Source organism: Syngnathus acus, chromosome 9, assembly GCF_901709675.1.
Source record: "Syngnathus acus chromosome 9, fSynAcu1.2, whole genome shotgun sequence".
NCBI lineage: Eukaryota > Metazoa > Chordata > Actinopteri > Syngnathiformes > Syngnathidae > Syngnathus > Syngnathus acus.
The window spans coordinates 3,199,205-3,217,087 of NC_051094.1; the positions used below are offsets into that span (position 1 = coordinate 3,199,205).

At 44.8% G+C, this 17,883-nt stretch overlaps 3 protein-coding genes across 6 annotated transcripts in view; all 3 read right to left on the reverse strand.

Moving 5' to 3' along the window:
• Positions 1 to 17,883, reverse strand: part of LOC119127193 — a 665,522-nt gene that overhangs the window by 185,399 nt on the left and 462,240 nt on the right. The gene's annotated exons all lie outside the window — the stretch shown is intronic.
• On the reverse strand, positions 363 to 10,750 carry ndufs4 (NADH:ubiquinone oxidoreductase subunit S4). The gene is made up of 5 exons (XM_037259204.1): positions 10,595 to 10,750; positions 8,903 to 8,972; positions 947 to 1,119; positions 798 to 871; positions 363 to 577 (listed from the first exon to the last, which is right to left on the reverse strand). Exons 1-5 carry the CDS (start codon positions 10,687 to 10,689, stop codon positions 474 to 476), a joined length of 516 nt encoding a protein of 171 aa, XP_037115099.1. The 5' UTR covers positions 10,690 to 10,750; the 3' UTR covers positions 363 to 473.
• Positions 11,135 to 17,747, reverse strand: fsta (follistatin a). Of its 4 annotated transcripts, XR_005098775.1 has the most exons (7): positions 17,451 to 17,747; positions 16,653 to 16,850; positions 16,289 to 16,507; positions 15,605 to 15,829; positions 14,585 to 14,815; positions 13,738 to 14,408; positions 11,139 to 13,707 (listed from the first exon to the last, which is right to left on the reverse strand). XR_005098775.1 is itself a non-coding variant. In XM_037259143.1 (6 exons), exons 1-6 carry the CDS (start codon positions 17,539 to 17,541, stop codon positions 12,224 to 12,226), a joined length of 1,053 nt encoding a protein of 350 aa, XP_037115038.1. In that variant the 5' UTR covers positions 17,542 to 17,745; the 3' UTR covers positions 11,135 to 12,223. The 4 variants fall into 4 exon arrangements, 3 of the variants coding, with proteins under 3 accessions (XP_037115038.1, XP_037115036.1, XP_037115037.1); XM_037259143.1 differs by lacking the exon at positions 13,738 to 14,408 and having other exon boundaries at positions 11,135 to 12,318; positions 16,659 to 16,850; positions 17,451 to 17,745; XM_037259141.1 differs by having other exon boundaries at positions 11,139 to 14,408.

Below are 17,883 nucleotides of genomic sequence, written 5' to 3' on the forward strand. Positions count from 1 at the left end.
AAAAAAAAAGGATCAGTGTGTGTGTGGGGGGGTGACGATTCGTTGATCGATTCGTTTGAACGATTCGTTTGAACGAATCTTTTGAGTGAACTGATTGTAAAGATTCAGTTAACTTAGAAGAACTGGAATGCACATCACTACTTCACATCACCGTGTCAAAGGCAGATGGAAAGAAAATGTCGCCCAGAACAAAACACAGCAGGTTTAGCCAACACATATATTTATTCCAGCGTTTAAACAGGTTCTGATTGTATTAATATGTTCTCCTCACACTGCACACACTTCATGAATCAAGTGTGAAACATTAGGAAGTCGCTAATGAGGTGAATGTTTGAAAAATGAAAGCGAGAATGACGACACAGTTTTGGTTTAAATGTGTGATTTATTGACAGCAATTATACAGGACCGCCGCTGAGGGGGGGGAGCGGGACAATGGGAGCGAAGCCACAGCAACCAACAGATGCCTCTCCAGTTTACTTAGCGGACCTTCTGGTCCTCTTATCCCAAGAGAAGTTGGCTCCGTAGGATTTGACGCGAGGCTTTGGAGTTCGTTTGTCGGTGATGTGGTAGCTCCAACCTGGAAGGCAAACATCAGCGTGAGTGACGGTCGGCGAGGATGTCGGAGGCGTCAGGTGGACATCGGCAGCCCGGCCTGGGCTAACCTGGCTGTTATCACCGAACCGCAAACACCGCCAATCGTCTGACTTTCAAATTAACTTCACATTTTGTCCAAGATGCCTTATTGGACATTTTTGGGTTCTTTGCATAAGCGGTTGAAAATTCTGAACCATAATTACCATTTTTCTCAGCAAAGGCAATGGCGTCTTCCTTGGAGGAGAAAGAGAGCACCATGTTGGATAAGGGATCAGCGCTGGGGAGAAAAAGAAAAAAAAAAAACCTTATACGGAATATTTTTGACAAAAGTCACAAAGTTAACGATTCTTACCTTGAGGCCCAGCCCATCAGTGGGTTCTCCCAACGTTCCCTGGTGTCAAAGTCCATCTTCCACTTTTTGGTGCCGTTGACTCCCGACTGCATTGCGGTCTTGGCGGGCACGAAGATGTGAACTTTGCGTGTCTTCACGTGCTCCTCCGGCACCCCTGTCACAGCGCTGATGTCCTAGGGGGGACAAACAATCTTTAAATAAACCGAGGCATAAATTATGGTGACACACATTTAGTAGAGGTGAACAACATCTGCTACAGTTGTTTGGCAATGGGCTAAACTGCGCTATTCCAAGAGTTTTCATTCAATTTGTTGAATGTTGTTTTCTCTCCTAACATTTGAGCATGAAAGATTTGCAATGTGGAAGAGGGGGGAGGGGGGGCTGCGAGAAAGTTGGCCCGCAGGTGCACGAGAAGGAACAAGAAAACGCCAAGTAACTCTCCAAGCCAGAAAAGAGCAGAATGTACCTTGTAAATCAAAGCATCCCATAATATTTATTTCCACTTTTATACGATACACCCAAAAAAGTTTGATGGATTCTGATTGGAGCACATATTCAAAGGTAATATCAGCGCTTCGCACGGATAATTTATCGTTCCCAGAGCAGTTGCGAAATCCAAGTTGCCTTCAGCCTTTTGGGATGGATTAAATTCTTTTAAACAGAGGACAAAAGCCCGTAGGCGGCTGCAAGAGCCAGCCACCTGTGTCCCCGATAGACCCTTTGCACCACCTCTATCCAGGACGGACGGACAGACGGACGGGGCTCCTCCGATTCTTGACAAAATTAGCAAACAAGCGATGGGAAACGGGCGACAAAACCCCGACAAACCTCCCATCGCGTCGGCACCAGCCACCCAAGACCGAGGCCTTCCCTTTCAATTGAAGAATTTTACACCTTTCAATGGCCATTACAACTTCAAAGAATCAAATTTTCATCATTGTCTGTCATCCGCCGCTTGATTTGTAGAGAGGGCGGGGGCGGTGGGGGTCGCTTTGCATGAACCCCACACACAAAAGCCCGTCTATGCTTCAGCAAAAGAGCTTCCAATGCTATTTAAGCCTTGGAAATGACAGGTTCAACTGCTAAACATGGTTGGCTCAATGAAATCATAAACAAAATGTGCACATTGAAAGAGGGAGAAGAATTCACAAGTGCTCGGTAATTATTTCCGTCTGCCCCATCTACTTAACCTTGACAATTCCTGCGTGTCGCCCAGAAGAGAAAAACATGTTCTCTTCACCCCAAGGGAAAGCGGCGGGCGGATGGCTGATGACACAAGAACACCCAAGACAGTGTGAGAGTGCAACTAAATTAAGACGCCAATGTTTTTTTTTTAAGCAAGTCGGGAAGCCGCCGGAGAAACCCAAACAACGTTGCTGTCGGCTGGATTCGAGTAGCGATTGTGTGTGGATAACACGAGGATCCAAAAACAAACCACGGTTTGATTCTCAGCAGTCACATGGGGCATTTTTTGGACAAAAAGATTTTCTAACAAGGGCGTGGAGGGTGATTTTTTTTGTCTCTTAGCAGTAACATTAAATACATCAGGGTATTAATGAACAAGGTTTTTTGACAGACCACACTGGGACCTCAAATCATCTTTTCTCATCGATATGAATGGAAAGGCCATTAATCCGTTTCAGCTTCTCCCGCCAACAAAAAAAGATTTCTTTTAATAAGAAAAACAGCACTCCATAATATTTTCATGTCATAACAGCAATTATTCAATTCAATAGAATGTAAAGAATTCAACTGTTGTTTCCTTCACTTCAATGGGGATTGCGCTGCTCCTTCTGGTGTGCACACCTTGGCCACCAGGGGGGGGGAGTATAATACAAACATGAGAATACGTGTGTCGCTCTTCGCCTACGAGTACTGTTCTATAATCTGGCGGTGGGTGGGGCAGCCTTGCAAGGCCGCATAGATAGATTGAAAGAAAAAAAAAAAAAATAGGCGGAGCATGTACATCCTGATCGGGAATATACGTCATCATTAGTGTGGGTGGTTGATATTCAAATTCCCTGACAAAAAAAAATAGGAATAGGAATGCATTTTCTTGACATTCAACTGACAAGTAATAACAAATCATCTCTAGCAGCAAGAGTGTGAAGTTTGTCAACACTCAGCTTTCACCATTCAAGCGTAAGAAAAATAGTACGCTGAGTGGCGCTTGAATCGCATCTCACTCAAAAGACACTTAAGGGAAAAACAGAGGCACTGGAAACGCTCTTAGCTCATTACGGGCCACTGTAAGCACAAGTAGCAGTCTAGACTGGGACTACGCTCGCTCGCTCGCACTCACGAGGTTATCGGCCCGGCCGGCCGGCACACTGCGGGCCACAATACGGACGGTTCATAATTGTGGCTGGAATGCGCTGCGTTCCCAGGAGGACTAGGCGGCAGCCTTTACAAAAGGAAAAACACGCTGGCTGGCTGGCTGGCCACTTTTTCTTTCTTCTGCCACGTACAGGAAGCAAAATGAGAAGCATCAAGTTTGACACTATTCACTGGCTGGTTGGCCAGCCGGCCGGCCGTCCGACAATACCTGGCTGGCTGCGCAGACAGAATGCAGAGCTTAAGAGCGGGAGGGGGCGCCGGCCACGCTAAAGTCTCCGTCACGTAAAAGCGTGTCGCTATTTGTGACACCTCTGGGCCGCGTGTCAAATAAAGAGCACGGGGGGCTCCAGTACCACGCCGAAAGCCGGTACCCCTCAATGCTCCGGGTGGGATCGGCAGGGGCCGCTTGCGTAAACCGCCGCTATTTGGCTGCGTGGATGTTTGTGTTGGTCAAGTGACAATGTGTTTTTGCAAAACAGCCAACAAGTGGGATTTTTTTTTTCTCTCGGTGCTCTAAGTATGCATGAAATCAAAGATGTTTGGCCTTATTTTGGCATTTCAAGTCAAATCTGACTTCCTGTCCACTGGAGCGTTTTGTTATTTTGCACTTGGATAACCTTGGCCTCCTTTTAATCCTGATTGGTTACGTTCAATCTGCCATTAATGACCATGAATGTCAGAGGTTGCTTCTAAAAAGAGTAGATATCGAGGCATAGCTGAGGAAGCTTATCGAGGCTGAATTCAAGAGAAAAAAAAAAACCCACTGTCGATGTGTGACAGACGCAAAGTGTCCTCCAGCCAACGCGGTGTTCATATTGTTTGCATGATTTACACTTCACATTTCCTGCAATGCTTTTCCCACACGCTGGAAATTCAAAGCCACTTTATCTGCTCTCAACATTCTTGCTGATTTCATTTGCAGATTGAGTGTTTTTTTTTTTTTTAAATAGATAAATAAGTTAAGGACATTTTAAGGATTTTTTGCAGCAAACGTAAATGGAAAGAAAAACGCCTCGAAAATATTTCGGCCTCACGACGTCCAAGAAAACAAATCATCTGAGATGACGGGCGGCCAAGTTGGATGAAGGTAGAAAACGCCAGGGGGACGAGCGAGCTACTACCCAAGGACCTCACGGAGTTTTGGCCAAGACCTGGGAGCGCCGCGTCCTCTGCGCTCTTACTGTTGCTTCGCTTAGCCTCGCGTTTCTCCTTCCAACACTCGATACTCCCCTCGCGCCTATTGACGACAAGAGGATTATTTTAGTCCTAAAACAAACCATAAAAAGAAAATTCACATCTGTTTGTGTTGCTCCTTGACGGCTCAATTATTAGAAAATCATCTGCGTGCGACGGCGCCAAGAGGTGGACGTGCGGGGACAACGTTAGCATGGCAGACTTCAGCTCAGCGAGCGTCTCCAGTGCGTGCGTGCGCTTGTTCTTTTGTCTTTAGCACTTTTGTTCAAACCATTCTTTACGATTCGTGTCAATACCACATCAATCCTGTTCGTTTGTTTGGGACAACTCTTCACTTTGAATTTTCACAATGAATACACGAGGTCATTGATTGAGCGTCCGACCGACGGACCCCGCACGTTTGACAAAACGGCAGGAGCCAAAACAGTTGGTCGTACCGCAAAGCCGCGGCCCGGTCGCACCGCAAAGCCGCGGCCCGGTCGCACGTGTTACGCCAGACCCGGAGCCTCACTCAACAACCTTGGCCGGTTCCCACCTCTGCAACGTCTTTGAAGTGTAAAAAGCGTGCCAATTATGGATTGGGCGTAGAAGCAAATCTCAGGTTGCTGGCTCATGTGCGTGTGTGGGAACAGGCGTGGCCAAGAGAACAAGAAGCAGCTGGCGTGAGGGTCATCTCCAATCTCACATTACGCATACCGTCAGGATGGAAGCGCTAGCTCCTTTTGTGGCCGCTTTGTTGCATCCCTTACGGGCGGGCTCTTTTCAACAGATATGTATTGCGAGTTGACATCAAAATGACTTGGAGCTATCTATTTTTACCAAAAGATCCACATTCGCAAACGCCGGTGTTGACGCATTATTGTTAGCACTTGTGGGAAAAAAATAAAAGAATACCTTTGAAGCAGATATTAGAATTTGTCACTCAGTAATGTCTCCCAACAAAGCGGATCAGTCCAGAAGCTCGACGAATAAAACATCATATTGTGTCCATGCACCCTGTGAATGTTCACGCAAGCTTTTTATTGGCTCTCTCTCTCGCTCGCCACAACGCTCGCTAACTTTGGAGAGCGTTGATGAATGACGTGCTATTTAGTGGAAGACGCATAATTAAGCCACTTGTCCGACGCCTTTCAAAGACATCCGACATTTGCGGACGCCGGACACAGCTGACATTTTTTTTGAATTTCACGTGCCTTTCGAGAGGGCCAGCAGACAAAACACACTTGAGCTGTCTGGGGCGGGAACCAGGGGGTGGGAGGCGGCGGCGGCGGCGGCCGTGGGCTTGACTCTGGCGTCGCAAACGTGCTCGCTGTCTGAGGCTTGGAGAAGACTTACACCGGTTGGGCTAAATATAGCGCGCCTGCGGGCACTTTATGCTGATTCTGAAAACATATTTTCTTGTCATTTTGTTCGTATGACATCGAGCTCCCGTTTGAATAACACAAGCTTTAACTGCCACATCCATGTCCACTTCCTGGCTCATAAAGTATTGGTTAATGCATTAGCTATTGAAAAAAAATAATGTCTGTCTGTCCAACTCGAGACGGTTAAGATGGACATTCAAAACAATTACTGAAACGGCCACATCTTTAAGATAAGGCCCGCAAATCTGTCGCTCAGATGTCACTGATGTCAAAGTCAAGGCCAGGGGGCCAGATCCGGCCCACCGCATTATTTTATGTGGCCCGCAAAATCCCGAGTGTCAACTCGATGTTTCTTGTTAAAATGCCCAAACTCTAGATTGTCTTTTCTTTTAATAACAGTGAGATATTGCATTGTTATAATCCCAATTTCAAAATAAATTGGAAAATTGTTGGACAATTGTTGGATGTGATAATATCCACACCCATTCATTTCATTGATGGCCCCGCGAGGGGAAACTGTAACTCAAATGTGGGCCGCCACAAAAAATGAGTTGGGCACTTTTGCTTTAAATGAAGAAAAAAGTAAATATTTGCCAATTAGAAGATGCGCCGTGCTCAGCATTAAACAGGGTGGGCTGGTTTCACGCTTCAGCGTACGTCCTCTCTTTGCTTCCCGTCTCAATTCCCCGCTGCCCAATAACGCGTCTGGTCTCTCTTGTAAAACCCGAGTGCCTTTGGAGAAGTCCATAACGAGGCTTCACGAGCGCTTTTAAGATGATGGTGTTGTCTTTATGTGAGGAGCGGGAACGCGCTTGCCCGCCCGCGGCTAACATATCGGCATTGGATTAGCGCTTATTTTCCAAGACGAGCCGTGTAAACCATCTCTGCCAAAGGGCGAGAAAGGAGTAAGGGAGGTCGCAGACGTTTCGTGTCGAGCCGCGTATCAGTGGCCTGCCAGCCGGACGCTGCCCAGCAGAGCTGCCCAGCATGCTTAATCAAACAGTAATTACAAACAAAAGCGGGCCGGGCCGGGCCAGGCTCTGGGCCAGCGCTGGGGCTCCGTCACGCAGGGCTTTTTTTTTTTTCTTCTTTGCCTCTCAATTGAGGCGCTTTTTTCACAATGTGCTCAGAGACATGGCAAAATTTGGAGCATTCAGGCTTGTTAGTGTCATTCTGTAGTTCTTTCAGTCTTTCGGCATAGATTTTCACCCGATTTCTCCCCTCCGGGTTGGGATCGGGCTTTTTTTTCCGTTGCAAAGTTGATGATCAGACAAATGAATGATAGTTGCGCGGTTGATGCTGTGCGATGAATCTCACGGTACAGTTGCCGCAAGAATGTGACTTGTGTGTGTGTGTGTGTGTATAGACACATGTCTTTCATAAACCAGTGACAATACGGTTTGAGTTGGCGATGAAAAACAGATGAAGATCTGGGGGGGCAGAAAGGCATCAATCTGTTTGAGAACAAAATCTGAAAGGACCTCACAATTTTGGAGGCTTCAGACTTTTTTTTTTTTTTAAATAACAGGTTTATGCTTTGGAAGCTCAGACTAGCCTCCCCTGCCCTTCCCCAATCTATCTGTAATGGAGAAAAGTGCAGACGCAAGTTCCTGCAAGCATTGTTTTGTTTGGGGATCGATGGGCAAGATACCCAATGTCACCCAAAGATTCAGACTTTTTGGCGCCGCATCAAAAAAGCTCATCGGCGTGAGGTTATTCAGAACGGCCGGCGCTTTCTCCTCGGGAGAGCGCGTGCAAACCTCTCGCCGATTGGCACTTATTGACGTCCGGATGAATGACTAGCGTGCTGACATAGTGTCCAAAAGAGAGAGCGCTGTCCCATGTGAGACGGATGGGGGCACGGCTGACTGTACTGTGAACAGCTGAGGGCCTCTCTTTTGGGCCCGTCTGAGCCAGTGTTGGACTTTTTCCCGGGCCACAAAGGGACCTCTGTGTGAAGTGGCCACTGTCTTTTTTTTTTGCCAGTCTCAGGGTGTCTCACAATCTTTTTCCAAGCTTCTTTTCTTTCACCCCCACCTCATTTTTGAGGCCCTGATTTTTTCTTTTCCTTTCCCTCTTCTCCGCTGTAGCCCCCACTGAGAGGACCGAGACAGACACTCCACTCAGCCAAAGGTTTGTCTGGTCAGCTTTGGTGAGGGACAAAAGCACAATCACCGACGCTGCCCACACACAGCACCAAGCCCCCCCCCCCCCAACCCGGCAAAGCCCCAAAACAAGACCAGAACAGACTCGGCTGGCCATTCTTGCCAAACTTCCTATTTGGTATCGTTTATCTCACTTGTCTTTTCATGGCTTCAACAGTAGGATGACGGGAGACCTCGAACTTGTCCAAAACTAATTTGACATTTTCTTTAAAGAAATAATGGAAACATAGTCATATTTTGACACAGCATTTTAGCTCTGAAAAAAAAAAAAGAGCCCACTGCAAAAGGATCCATTTAGATGTTGCAATAAAAGCCAAAGAAAAAGTCAAACTCCCACAGAAGAAACCCTTTAAAACTGGCTGCAGTCCCTCGTGTGGCTTTTGAGGTTCCACGGCATTTCAAAAGATTCTGCTTTTTTTTTTTACAAATCACTTGTATCGCTGTGGGTTTTACAAACAACTGCACTACTTCATATGAAAAGTATGAACAAAGCCCCTGAAGACTCATTGCGTGGGGGATGTTTTTACAAGATTAAATTAAGATGGAAAATATGAGCAAGTCCATGGCGAATAAATGAGCCATCCGGAATGGGAAGATTGCAAGTTTAGCACAGAGAAGGACCAAACGGGGTCAAAGTTCGACTGTAAGGTACATAGAAATGGACAGCAGACTAGTGTTTAAAACGTCTGCCTTGCAGTTTTCTGCATCATAATCATCATTGCACTTGCTTGCCATCATTTCACAGTTTCCACTTTGACTGATTCCAGGGTCAATTTGGCAGGCGACTCCAAGGGTTTGTAACATTTTCTTCCACAAAAGCGTAATTGTTCAGGCCTCTGATCCAAGCATTGTGTGCGCATGAGACAAACCATCCATTTGGACGACGGAATCCTTACCAGTTTCTCATCGACTGTGATGAGCTGCGTGTCTCGTCCGGCTCCCTCTGCCAGCCTCTGTGCCGACGTGCTCGTGGATCGAAGAAAAAAAAAGGCGGAGAAAAATCAAATTATTCTAAAAAAGAAATAGTACATCAAAGTGACAATTACGCAAGTTGGGCCATCTCAGTCGGAAAATGAAGCGGCGAGGTGGGAATCCCCTCCCCTCGCCTCCCCTTCCCTCGCCTCGCCTCCCCGCCAACTATTACTTCTGTCTGGTGAATTTCTGGCTGAGTGTGGCTCTCATCCTAATGACAAGACGTGCTTTGTGTTAACTGGGGTCAACTGTCCGGCAAGGATGGACTGTGTAGCCCTTTGTCAATGTGCCTCCAGAGTGACATTGGACTGCACAACCACAAAAACTTTGCCGTCGATAGCGGGATGGTCCCATACTATGGCATCGACACCTTGCAAAAATCGACTTCAGTTGTTCAATTCAAAAACTTGACCTCATCATAAAGCAAAAAAAAAAAAAACTTTTTATTATCAAGCAAGCCTTGTTTTCATCAGCTGTGAATTCCCGAAAAATACAATAATAATGATAATAGGGCTGCGACGGTACAGATAACCTATGCCACGGCTCTTGGTATCTTTTTGTGGAAACACTTTTTTTTTTTTTTTCGATGGAAATGTTGCTTTATTTTGCTTTCCAGCAGCATTTTTTTTCCCAAAATCTGGGATTTATTTAATTACTAATGATTTCGACACATTAATCCATAACCCTGACACTAAGCCCCAGTTTAAAACCCTAACTTTGATTGGAAATCCTAATATAACCCTATTTTGAAAACCTAACTTTCGTTTCAACGAAACCCACACCCGAGTTTAAAACCTTACTTCAAAACTCTAACCCTTGGTTGGAAAGCTGATTTTTCTTATATTTGAAACTACACTTTGAAACCTTAACCCCAGTTTTGAAAGGGAACTTACTCAGTAGTTACCACGACTGCTTTGGGCTACGTTTCTTTTACTTTCTTTGAGTTACATTATTCTGTTTCAACTCTTTGAAAAGACAATATATATTAATGAACATTTTTGATGAATGTACGCCGAAAAGCTAGTTTTCTACAGCAGTCCCTTTGCCTGTGGTTACTAGGCATCCCTTAGAACAAATAAAATAAAAAAGTACAAACTGCATGACAGATAAAACAAGGTATGACTATCCATGAAAGCGTGCACTGTACAAAGAAATTAAAATTCCTACAGATTTGATATTAAATAAATAGTCAAATACGGTAATACCACAGTAATTGTTCACATCTCTGGGTGTCATCTGCCATTTATGGCATTAAATTTAACGAAAGAAGTGAAAAAAATTCTTTGCTTGTGGTACTCAATTTTACTGGTGTGGGTTATTTGTGACTGCAGCTAGTTTTAGCGAGTTAGCCGGCTAGGTGAATGTTTAAAGGGCGTGTGCAATGCTATTGTTTGTTTGTTTTTGCCCTAAAATAATCATCTAAATAGTGAAAAACGCAATTTCAGCTTTCAAGTATTAACAATTCTTCATTTTGCTGTGCGTAAACGCAGGGTATGTTTAGCCAGTGAAATGCTAGCCGCACGACCTGCGCGCTTCGTTCGTTGCATTTTTTCCAAAGTTACTCCACGGCCGGGCAAATGAGAATAAAGGGACAACACAAATGATGTAATATTTACCTAAGGGGTTTCAGGAACACTTTAGAAGCAGCGTTGATCACAGAAAGACGTCCCAGTCCCAAAAGTGACATTGAGGTCGCCATGTTTGTTGTCATCAAGAACAGACGGCAGCCGCGGTAGGACAAAACAGTTCGGACGGAATGCGAACACGAGCATGACAGTGAACAGGACGGGGATTTGACCCATTCGTGTTCAGACATGTCAATCCAGACAAAGTTTTCACATGGACATTTAATATCATTTTTTTGGGGTGTGGTTTTATGAATAATTGATTTGAGACTGCAACCCTTTTACAGATACTCAGGCATTGGGAAACAAATATCATTAAAGAAAATAAATGCTACATAAAACATTTACAATTAATATTTAATAAATAGAGTTCAATTCTATTTGAATACCAATTTAATTAACAGGCTTGAAACTTATCGCTAATGTGAGTAATTTGAAACCGAGCTTGTTGTCGTATGCGCATATGTGCTGCTCTTTTTCTTTTTTATCATCAATCAATTTTTGATCATTTCCACAGGAAACAGTCAGAAATATGTATAAGGAAAAAAAAACTTTTATTGATTTACTCTTCATAGCTGTACAAATACCCTCAAACATTTTTGTATGTACATATATATGACATTTACATAAAAAATACAAAACTATATATTCATAACAGAATTTTGTATTTCTCTTGCTGATGCTTGAAAATAAAAAAAAGCAATCTGAGGAAAAAAAAGAAAGAAAGTGTGATATTGTATTGAATACTGCAATAAAATGCTGGCTAATCCTATCGGAGCTCTGCAAGAGCAAGATCGACATGGGGGAAAGACAACAGCAGACAAGTGTTAATTTCCAAAGTCGTCAAGTATCATCCCAAATGTACCTCTTTTTTTCTTGTTGTTCCAATGCGACAATATAAATGCTATCGTAGAGCGCTGACAAAGCAAAAGGCCTAAAAGTCAACTAAAAAACAGGAGAAAAAAAAAAATCAAATGGCTCTTTTTTCTTTTTCTCTTCCATTTGTAATTACTGCTGAGTTGCATCTGTTTAAAAAAACATTGAGAGACTCCCTTTGGTCAGTTATTATTATGATCTGTAAACAAACCAGAAACACATCTGTACATTAAAAAAAGTTGATATATTCCCAATAAATAAACACACAGCCTAAACATGCATTTACGTAGGTGTGACATAAACATCTGTGATAGAGATTTGACAGTAACAAGCAGATTTTCTTATTCTTTCTTTCTTTTGTCTTTTTACAGTTGAATGAAAGCGGAATGCAATTTACAGCATTTGTCAAGGACTCATACTTACATGGTAACGTGACAAATAAATAACACTGTTTCTTTGGACAAATATATTTCTTCATGATAATAAAAAAAAAGAAAAGAAAAAAAGCGTGATGACAACAAAAAAGGGAGAAAATGAGTGGTAGATTCTAAGCCTGACATTGTAAATGTATAAATAAGAAAACACGAAAAAAAGTATAAATAAACATCTAGCAGACTGGACTATATTTATACTTCCTTTTTGTTTCTAAATAAATAAGCATACACGTCATGTACAGTAAGGACGTGGTTCCTTGGGACTGGCATGAGCGAACGTGTGTGTGGAGGTGGGGGGCAATTGGGGGGGCTATCCATCCAGTATTGAAGATAAACGCACATAGGCCTTGTAGTCTTCATCATCATCATCCTCCTCCTCCTCCTCCTCTTGCTCTTCTCTGATGGCTACATGAAGGAATATAGCTGTTGTATGAATACGGACCACAACATATCAAAAGTCAGAGTCTAAAAAGGTGGAGGGAAGGTGTCGGGGGGGGGGGGGGTTCAGAGGGTCTGGGGTCCAGTGGATTGGGGTGGATGTGTGGAAAAAAAAATGCTTTTCTTCTCTGTATGTTGCAGAGCGGAGAAGGCGTCACAAGTCGGGCCTCGGCAAGCAGCTTAAACGTCCGCAACGCGACTCTGAGGTATTTGACTTTTTTTTTTTTTTTTTACATTTTGGACACACAATACAAAAAACAAAGCAAAGCAAGGGTGACAGTATTTAGAAAAAAAAAACGGAAAAAAAAAACAGGCAGTCCCTTGTCAATCCAAACATTCAGACATGATATATCACATTCAGTGGAGAACAACGACAATGATTTTTTTTCTTTTTCTTTTACAGTGAAAGGAGGACACGGGTTAGCTTCCTATGTCAAATATCACATTGAGAAATATTCAGCCCATGAGGTGATCGTAAAGTTGGTCCCTCGGGTGTCATAGCACGGGAACCTAACAATGAGACATTCTTTTGAGTGGAGTAACATGGAATGTAAATGCGATACTTCCTTCAGGGCTCTTGCTCAATTTCAACAGCGCTTAACCTCCAGCACGGCCACCCTCAACCCCCCTCCCCACTACCACCACCACCACCTCCCCGACAAATGCTGTCTGCTCCACAGATAGATAAATAGTCTACAAGGTTCAAATTGGCCGTTCGTCTTGACCTATCACGACACCAATGTTACAATCGCCATCAAGCGTCCGTGACATATTCACAAGAGACATCGGAAATGATTCATTTACAGCTGACCAAAAGAAAACATATTTATAGAAAAAGTCAACAGAAAACACACAAATACACTAGTAAGGTGATTGAGTGAATTTACAACTAGCAAAATAAAACAAATAAAAACATTGATGGCTTGACTGCTTGTTGATCTTGTGTAGTGACAAAATAGAGTGCACTCCATGTTTGCTCGCCCAAAGTCATTCTAGATTCCAAAATCATGCATGTTCACTTTATGAACGACTCCAAATTGTCCACGGGAGAAAATGTGACTGATCGTTTTGCTATTTGTGTGCCGCAATTGTAACTGACCACAAAGTCACTCCCACATTCCAAAAACCATGCGTGTCAAAATTGTCCAAGTGTGAATGCGACTCGTCCGAGGTACAGTGGACGGAAGGGGACCGAGCCAATAAAGGAATAAGTGAACATCTGTGTGTAACACTGGTCAACAACAAATTTTAATCAATAGTGCGGTGGCTTTGTGTATGCTGGACGCTGATTTCAAAAATGTCTACTCCCTGCAACACATCAGGTTTTTTGAGACATTTTCATTTTTTTTGTTTGACCTACAAAAGCTTGCGCAATGCACTTTTCACCAGGGCACATTTGAAATCAGCGCAAAAATCCGTCTATAAAAGTTTACTTGCATCTCAAAAAAAAAAAAGAAAAAATTTGTTGACCAGTGTAATTGACTCCCATTTTAAACCCAAATGATAAAATTAAAAAAAAAAAAACCACTCAGGAACCTCCATTATGAATTTTTCACAAAAAACAGGTTTTGGCTCCCCTTCACCCCATATTGAAAAAAAAAAAAGGGCAAATAGGTGAATAGGCCCTCTGTGCACCTGGCGGCTCGCCCCAAAGTTAGCTGGGATAGACTCCAGCTGAACACCAATGAAAGCCAAGCACTCTAGCAAACGGATGAATGGTGTGCAGAATGATTCTGCCCAGTACAACGCTGGCATGGAAACAGGAGTTCCAGCTAAATGGCCACCCCTATCTTGCTTTGTGACGGAATCGCTCCAATGCTTGAATGAGATTTAAGGCAAATATACTCATCACATACATGTGAATATGAACATATGACGATTGCTCCACTGCAAACTCCCACCTCACTCGTACTGAATTAGTCTCTCTGTTGCAATACTTTGCAGAGGAATTACATGGAGGGGGAGGGGGCGGGGTTCAAAAACAAAAAGACAACATCATGCAAGTCCATTCCATTCCGAGTCCGTTCTCCTTGCCAAAACTGCGCTTGGTGGTGTGTCTGGGGCGGGAATTCAAGGAAGGGAAGGGAAAGGAAAGGAAAGGAAAGGAAAGGAAAGGAAAGGAAAGGAAAGGAAAGGAAAGGAAAGGAAGGGGCAAGGGGGTCTTTTAAGCAATGCGGAATATTGTCATTTTTCCTTGGAGGGGGGGGGGGCCGGGTTTGTCATATTTACTTACAGTTGCAAGATCCCGAGTGCTTGACCTCCAGCAGCACCCCCTCGGAGCAGGCGGCCTGCTTCATGGTGCATTCGCTGGGGTAGGTGGTGTTGTCGCTGGCGCATACCGCCTCGTCCGTCCGGCTCTCGGGACACGTGTCTTCGCACAGAGAGCAGCGTCCTCGGCTCATGCGGGCGTCCCAGAGACACTTCTTGCCGCCGCCGCACTGGATGTCCTGGCAAGACTTGGCCTCTGAAGGCACACAAAAGAGTCAGGGGGGTTAAGGAGACAGGGCTACGCTGTTTTGGGCTTGGATTGGACGTTTGAACATTTCATGCAAAGCCACCCCTGACCACAGGGGGCAGAAGCACTCACATTATGTAAAAGAAGGCTCCAGTTACTTGTGGGGAAAAAATACCTTGGTAAAAGTAGACTTTTTTTTAAGTAGAGAGTCTGAAATGAACTCAAATACCGAAGTAGTATCAGTAGTGGTTTTTTTTTTACTGACAAATATGTACAGCAATCAAATAATCAGACGTACGTACACAGTTTGTGATTGTGCAAGGCTCTTTTGTTGTTGCTCGTGAATTGTGCCCAAACACACTTACAATGTGTGTTTTGTGTTTAAAGTGCGTTGGTGGGGAACAACTACAAAAAAAAAAATATATATATATATATGGTTACGGTTTATCGCACTGATTGCTGCTCGGGCTGCAACGTAATACACTGTAAAAGGTTGCCCGAAAAAATAACGGTCAAATGAATTACAGATACCTCCAAAAAAAATAGTCCTTAAGCACAGTAAGGAAACGTTTGGACTTGGTTGACTTAGCTCCCCCCTGCACTGCGCTTTGCTGCTCCTCCCCACGCCCCCATAAGGGGAAGTGCTGCCAACATCAGGAAATAATCAAATGTCCATCATTTCTTGAGCAAACACTCTCCATCTAGCATGGAATGTTGGCAGCAATAAACACTCATTCGGGGAGGTGGCTCGGGTGTGTGTGTGTGTGTGCCTGTGTGTGTGTGCGAGTGAGAACTCACTGATGCATTTGCCCTCGTAGGCCACCCCGATGGAGCGGCCCAGGAGGCAGGTGGCCCGCCTCAGGTGGCAGGCGCTGGCGTATACGATGCCGTCGTTGCCGCACAAGTACTGCTCGGGGGACGTCACCTCGGGGCAGATCCGATTACACGTCACACAATAGGCGTTGTTGGTCTGGTCCACCACGCAGGTGGAGCTTCCGGGGCACAGCACGTCACGGCACGTTTCTGCAAGACGGACCAGTGTTACGCCACCATCCAATAGCGAGCCATTCCACCATGTCGGGCGGAAACCTCCGGTGCCCAAATTTGATCAAATTGATCTTTTTTGCCAATCAATACAATCAGTCCTCACTTTTTGTATCTCCCTGTCTGAACATCCCTCCATTCCTAATGACTTGTCAAGTTGACCGCACTGACATGTTCAATGACAAATTTTGACAATGAGTCGACAAAACAGCAATAGCACTCCTGAAGCGATGGAAATAAAATAAGGCTAAAACGTTTCATAACTTAAAATATATGTTGGTTTGTTTATATTTCCTGAACAAAAAAAGCTTTCTGATATCCCAGCATTCCGCTCGACAGTGACGGAGATAAATAGACAATAGACAGAAGATAGTGCTAGAGCTATTAAGTGCATTCAATCCATCCAGACAGACTGATAGAGAAGGGGAAGTGACTGACTTTTGCATTTTCCCTGGTATTGCACGTCCAGGTCGGGGTGCGCTTTGCATTTGGCCTTGAGCAGCGCGCACTCGTCCTTGTAGGTTTTCCCGTCCGAGCCGCACACGGGTCCCTTCCACGTGACGTTGGAGCAGTCTGGCGCGCAAACGCATCGCGGCTTACTCCTCCTGTTCATCTTGCACCTCTTGCCCGGTCCGCAGTCCACGTTATCGCACGACTCTATTGCGCAGCGGGTTGGGAGGGGGAGCGGAATCAAGTCAGTAACATGTCGCGCGGCGCGCGACAACCATTACGCACAGGCTTGCTTACAAGAAGAAAATGCGCATGCGTAATAATGGTGTAAACCAAAGGAAAATGAGTGCACCTCCACCTTTGCAAGGTATGCAATTGGGGGCTCCGCCGTTGAAGATCATCCACTTGAACAGCGTGCTATTGGGCACGTCCTCTTCGGTCCACGACGTGCCCAGTCTCCCGCTCCTGCAGCACTCCTCCCTGCTCATCCCGGGCATGTAGAGCACCTGGCAGCGGCCGTTCTTGCCCTGCTGCAACCAGCAGTTGCCAGCTGGAAACCAAACGAAACATAATCAAAAGTTGCCATTCGGGCGCGCGCAAGCAAGCAATCCCGGCCGGCCGCTTTGCCCCGCGCATTTTCAGCACTCGCTTCCGTGCGTGCGTGTGAGTGACAGCGCGTACAATGCGAGCGAGCACACGGGGGAGAAGAAAAAAGAGGCTGCTCCTAATTCCCACAGCCGCGGAGCGTCTAGACATGCAGCACTAAAGCGCCACAATAAGTAGCAGCAGCGGTGCGCAATGACGCGCCGAACACGCTTTTCTATTTTTTACACCAAACGTTAAGCATAAGCAGACACGGGCGTTGTTCCATTATTCAAGCCAAAAGACAGCTAATTACAGTAAATCGAAATAGACTAACACAAAGACAGAGACTCCACAAAAATAGCCTTCACAAGTTTAGCACAACTTAACCAAACAACAGAAAACGTGTCATCTCATTTGTCTCATGCATGCAAACGGCACCTGTTTTACGCACTATTTTACCTCAGCCAAAAAAAAAAAAAAATGTACAAAAGTTGCCAGTGCGTGTGAACCTCTCTGTGTGTTGAGAGTAGGACAAAAAAGTTTATAAAAGATGAGCATGGCTTACCTTGAACTTTCTGATGCTCCATGAGGTGGCAGAACCACACGAAGAAGCAAAAAAAGCCCGGTTGGAGGTGATCTTTCAGCATCCCAAACATGATGGAGGAAGAAGGCAAAGTGGAAAGAGAGGAGAAAGAGGAGAAGAAGGAGGAGGAGAAGCAGCAGCAGCAGCAGCAGCGGCGGCAACACGAAAGCGCCTGTTTTGACCCTGCGAGGCAGCGCAAAAAAAAAAGTAATCTGCTTAAGGTAGCACTGTTGAATAAGTGTCAGTCTGAGAATGCAGCCTCTCTTTTTAAATCTATAAGGGGTCTCGGGTTGACTGTCTCTGGTGGGCGGTCTCCCTTTTGCCGTGGGGGTGGGGAGATGTTTTTTCTTCTTCTCCTCTTTCTTCTTCTCTTACCAAAGTTCTTTCGCTCCATGCAGTCAGGTGACATGCAACT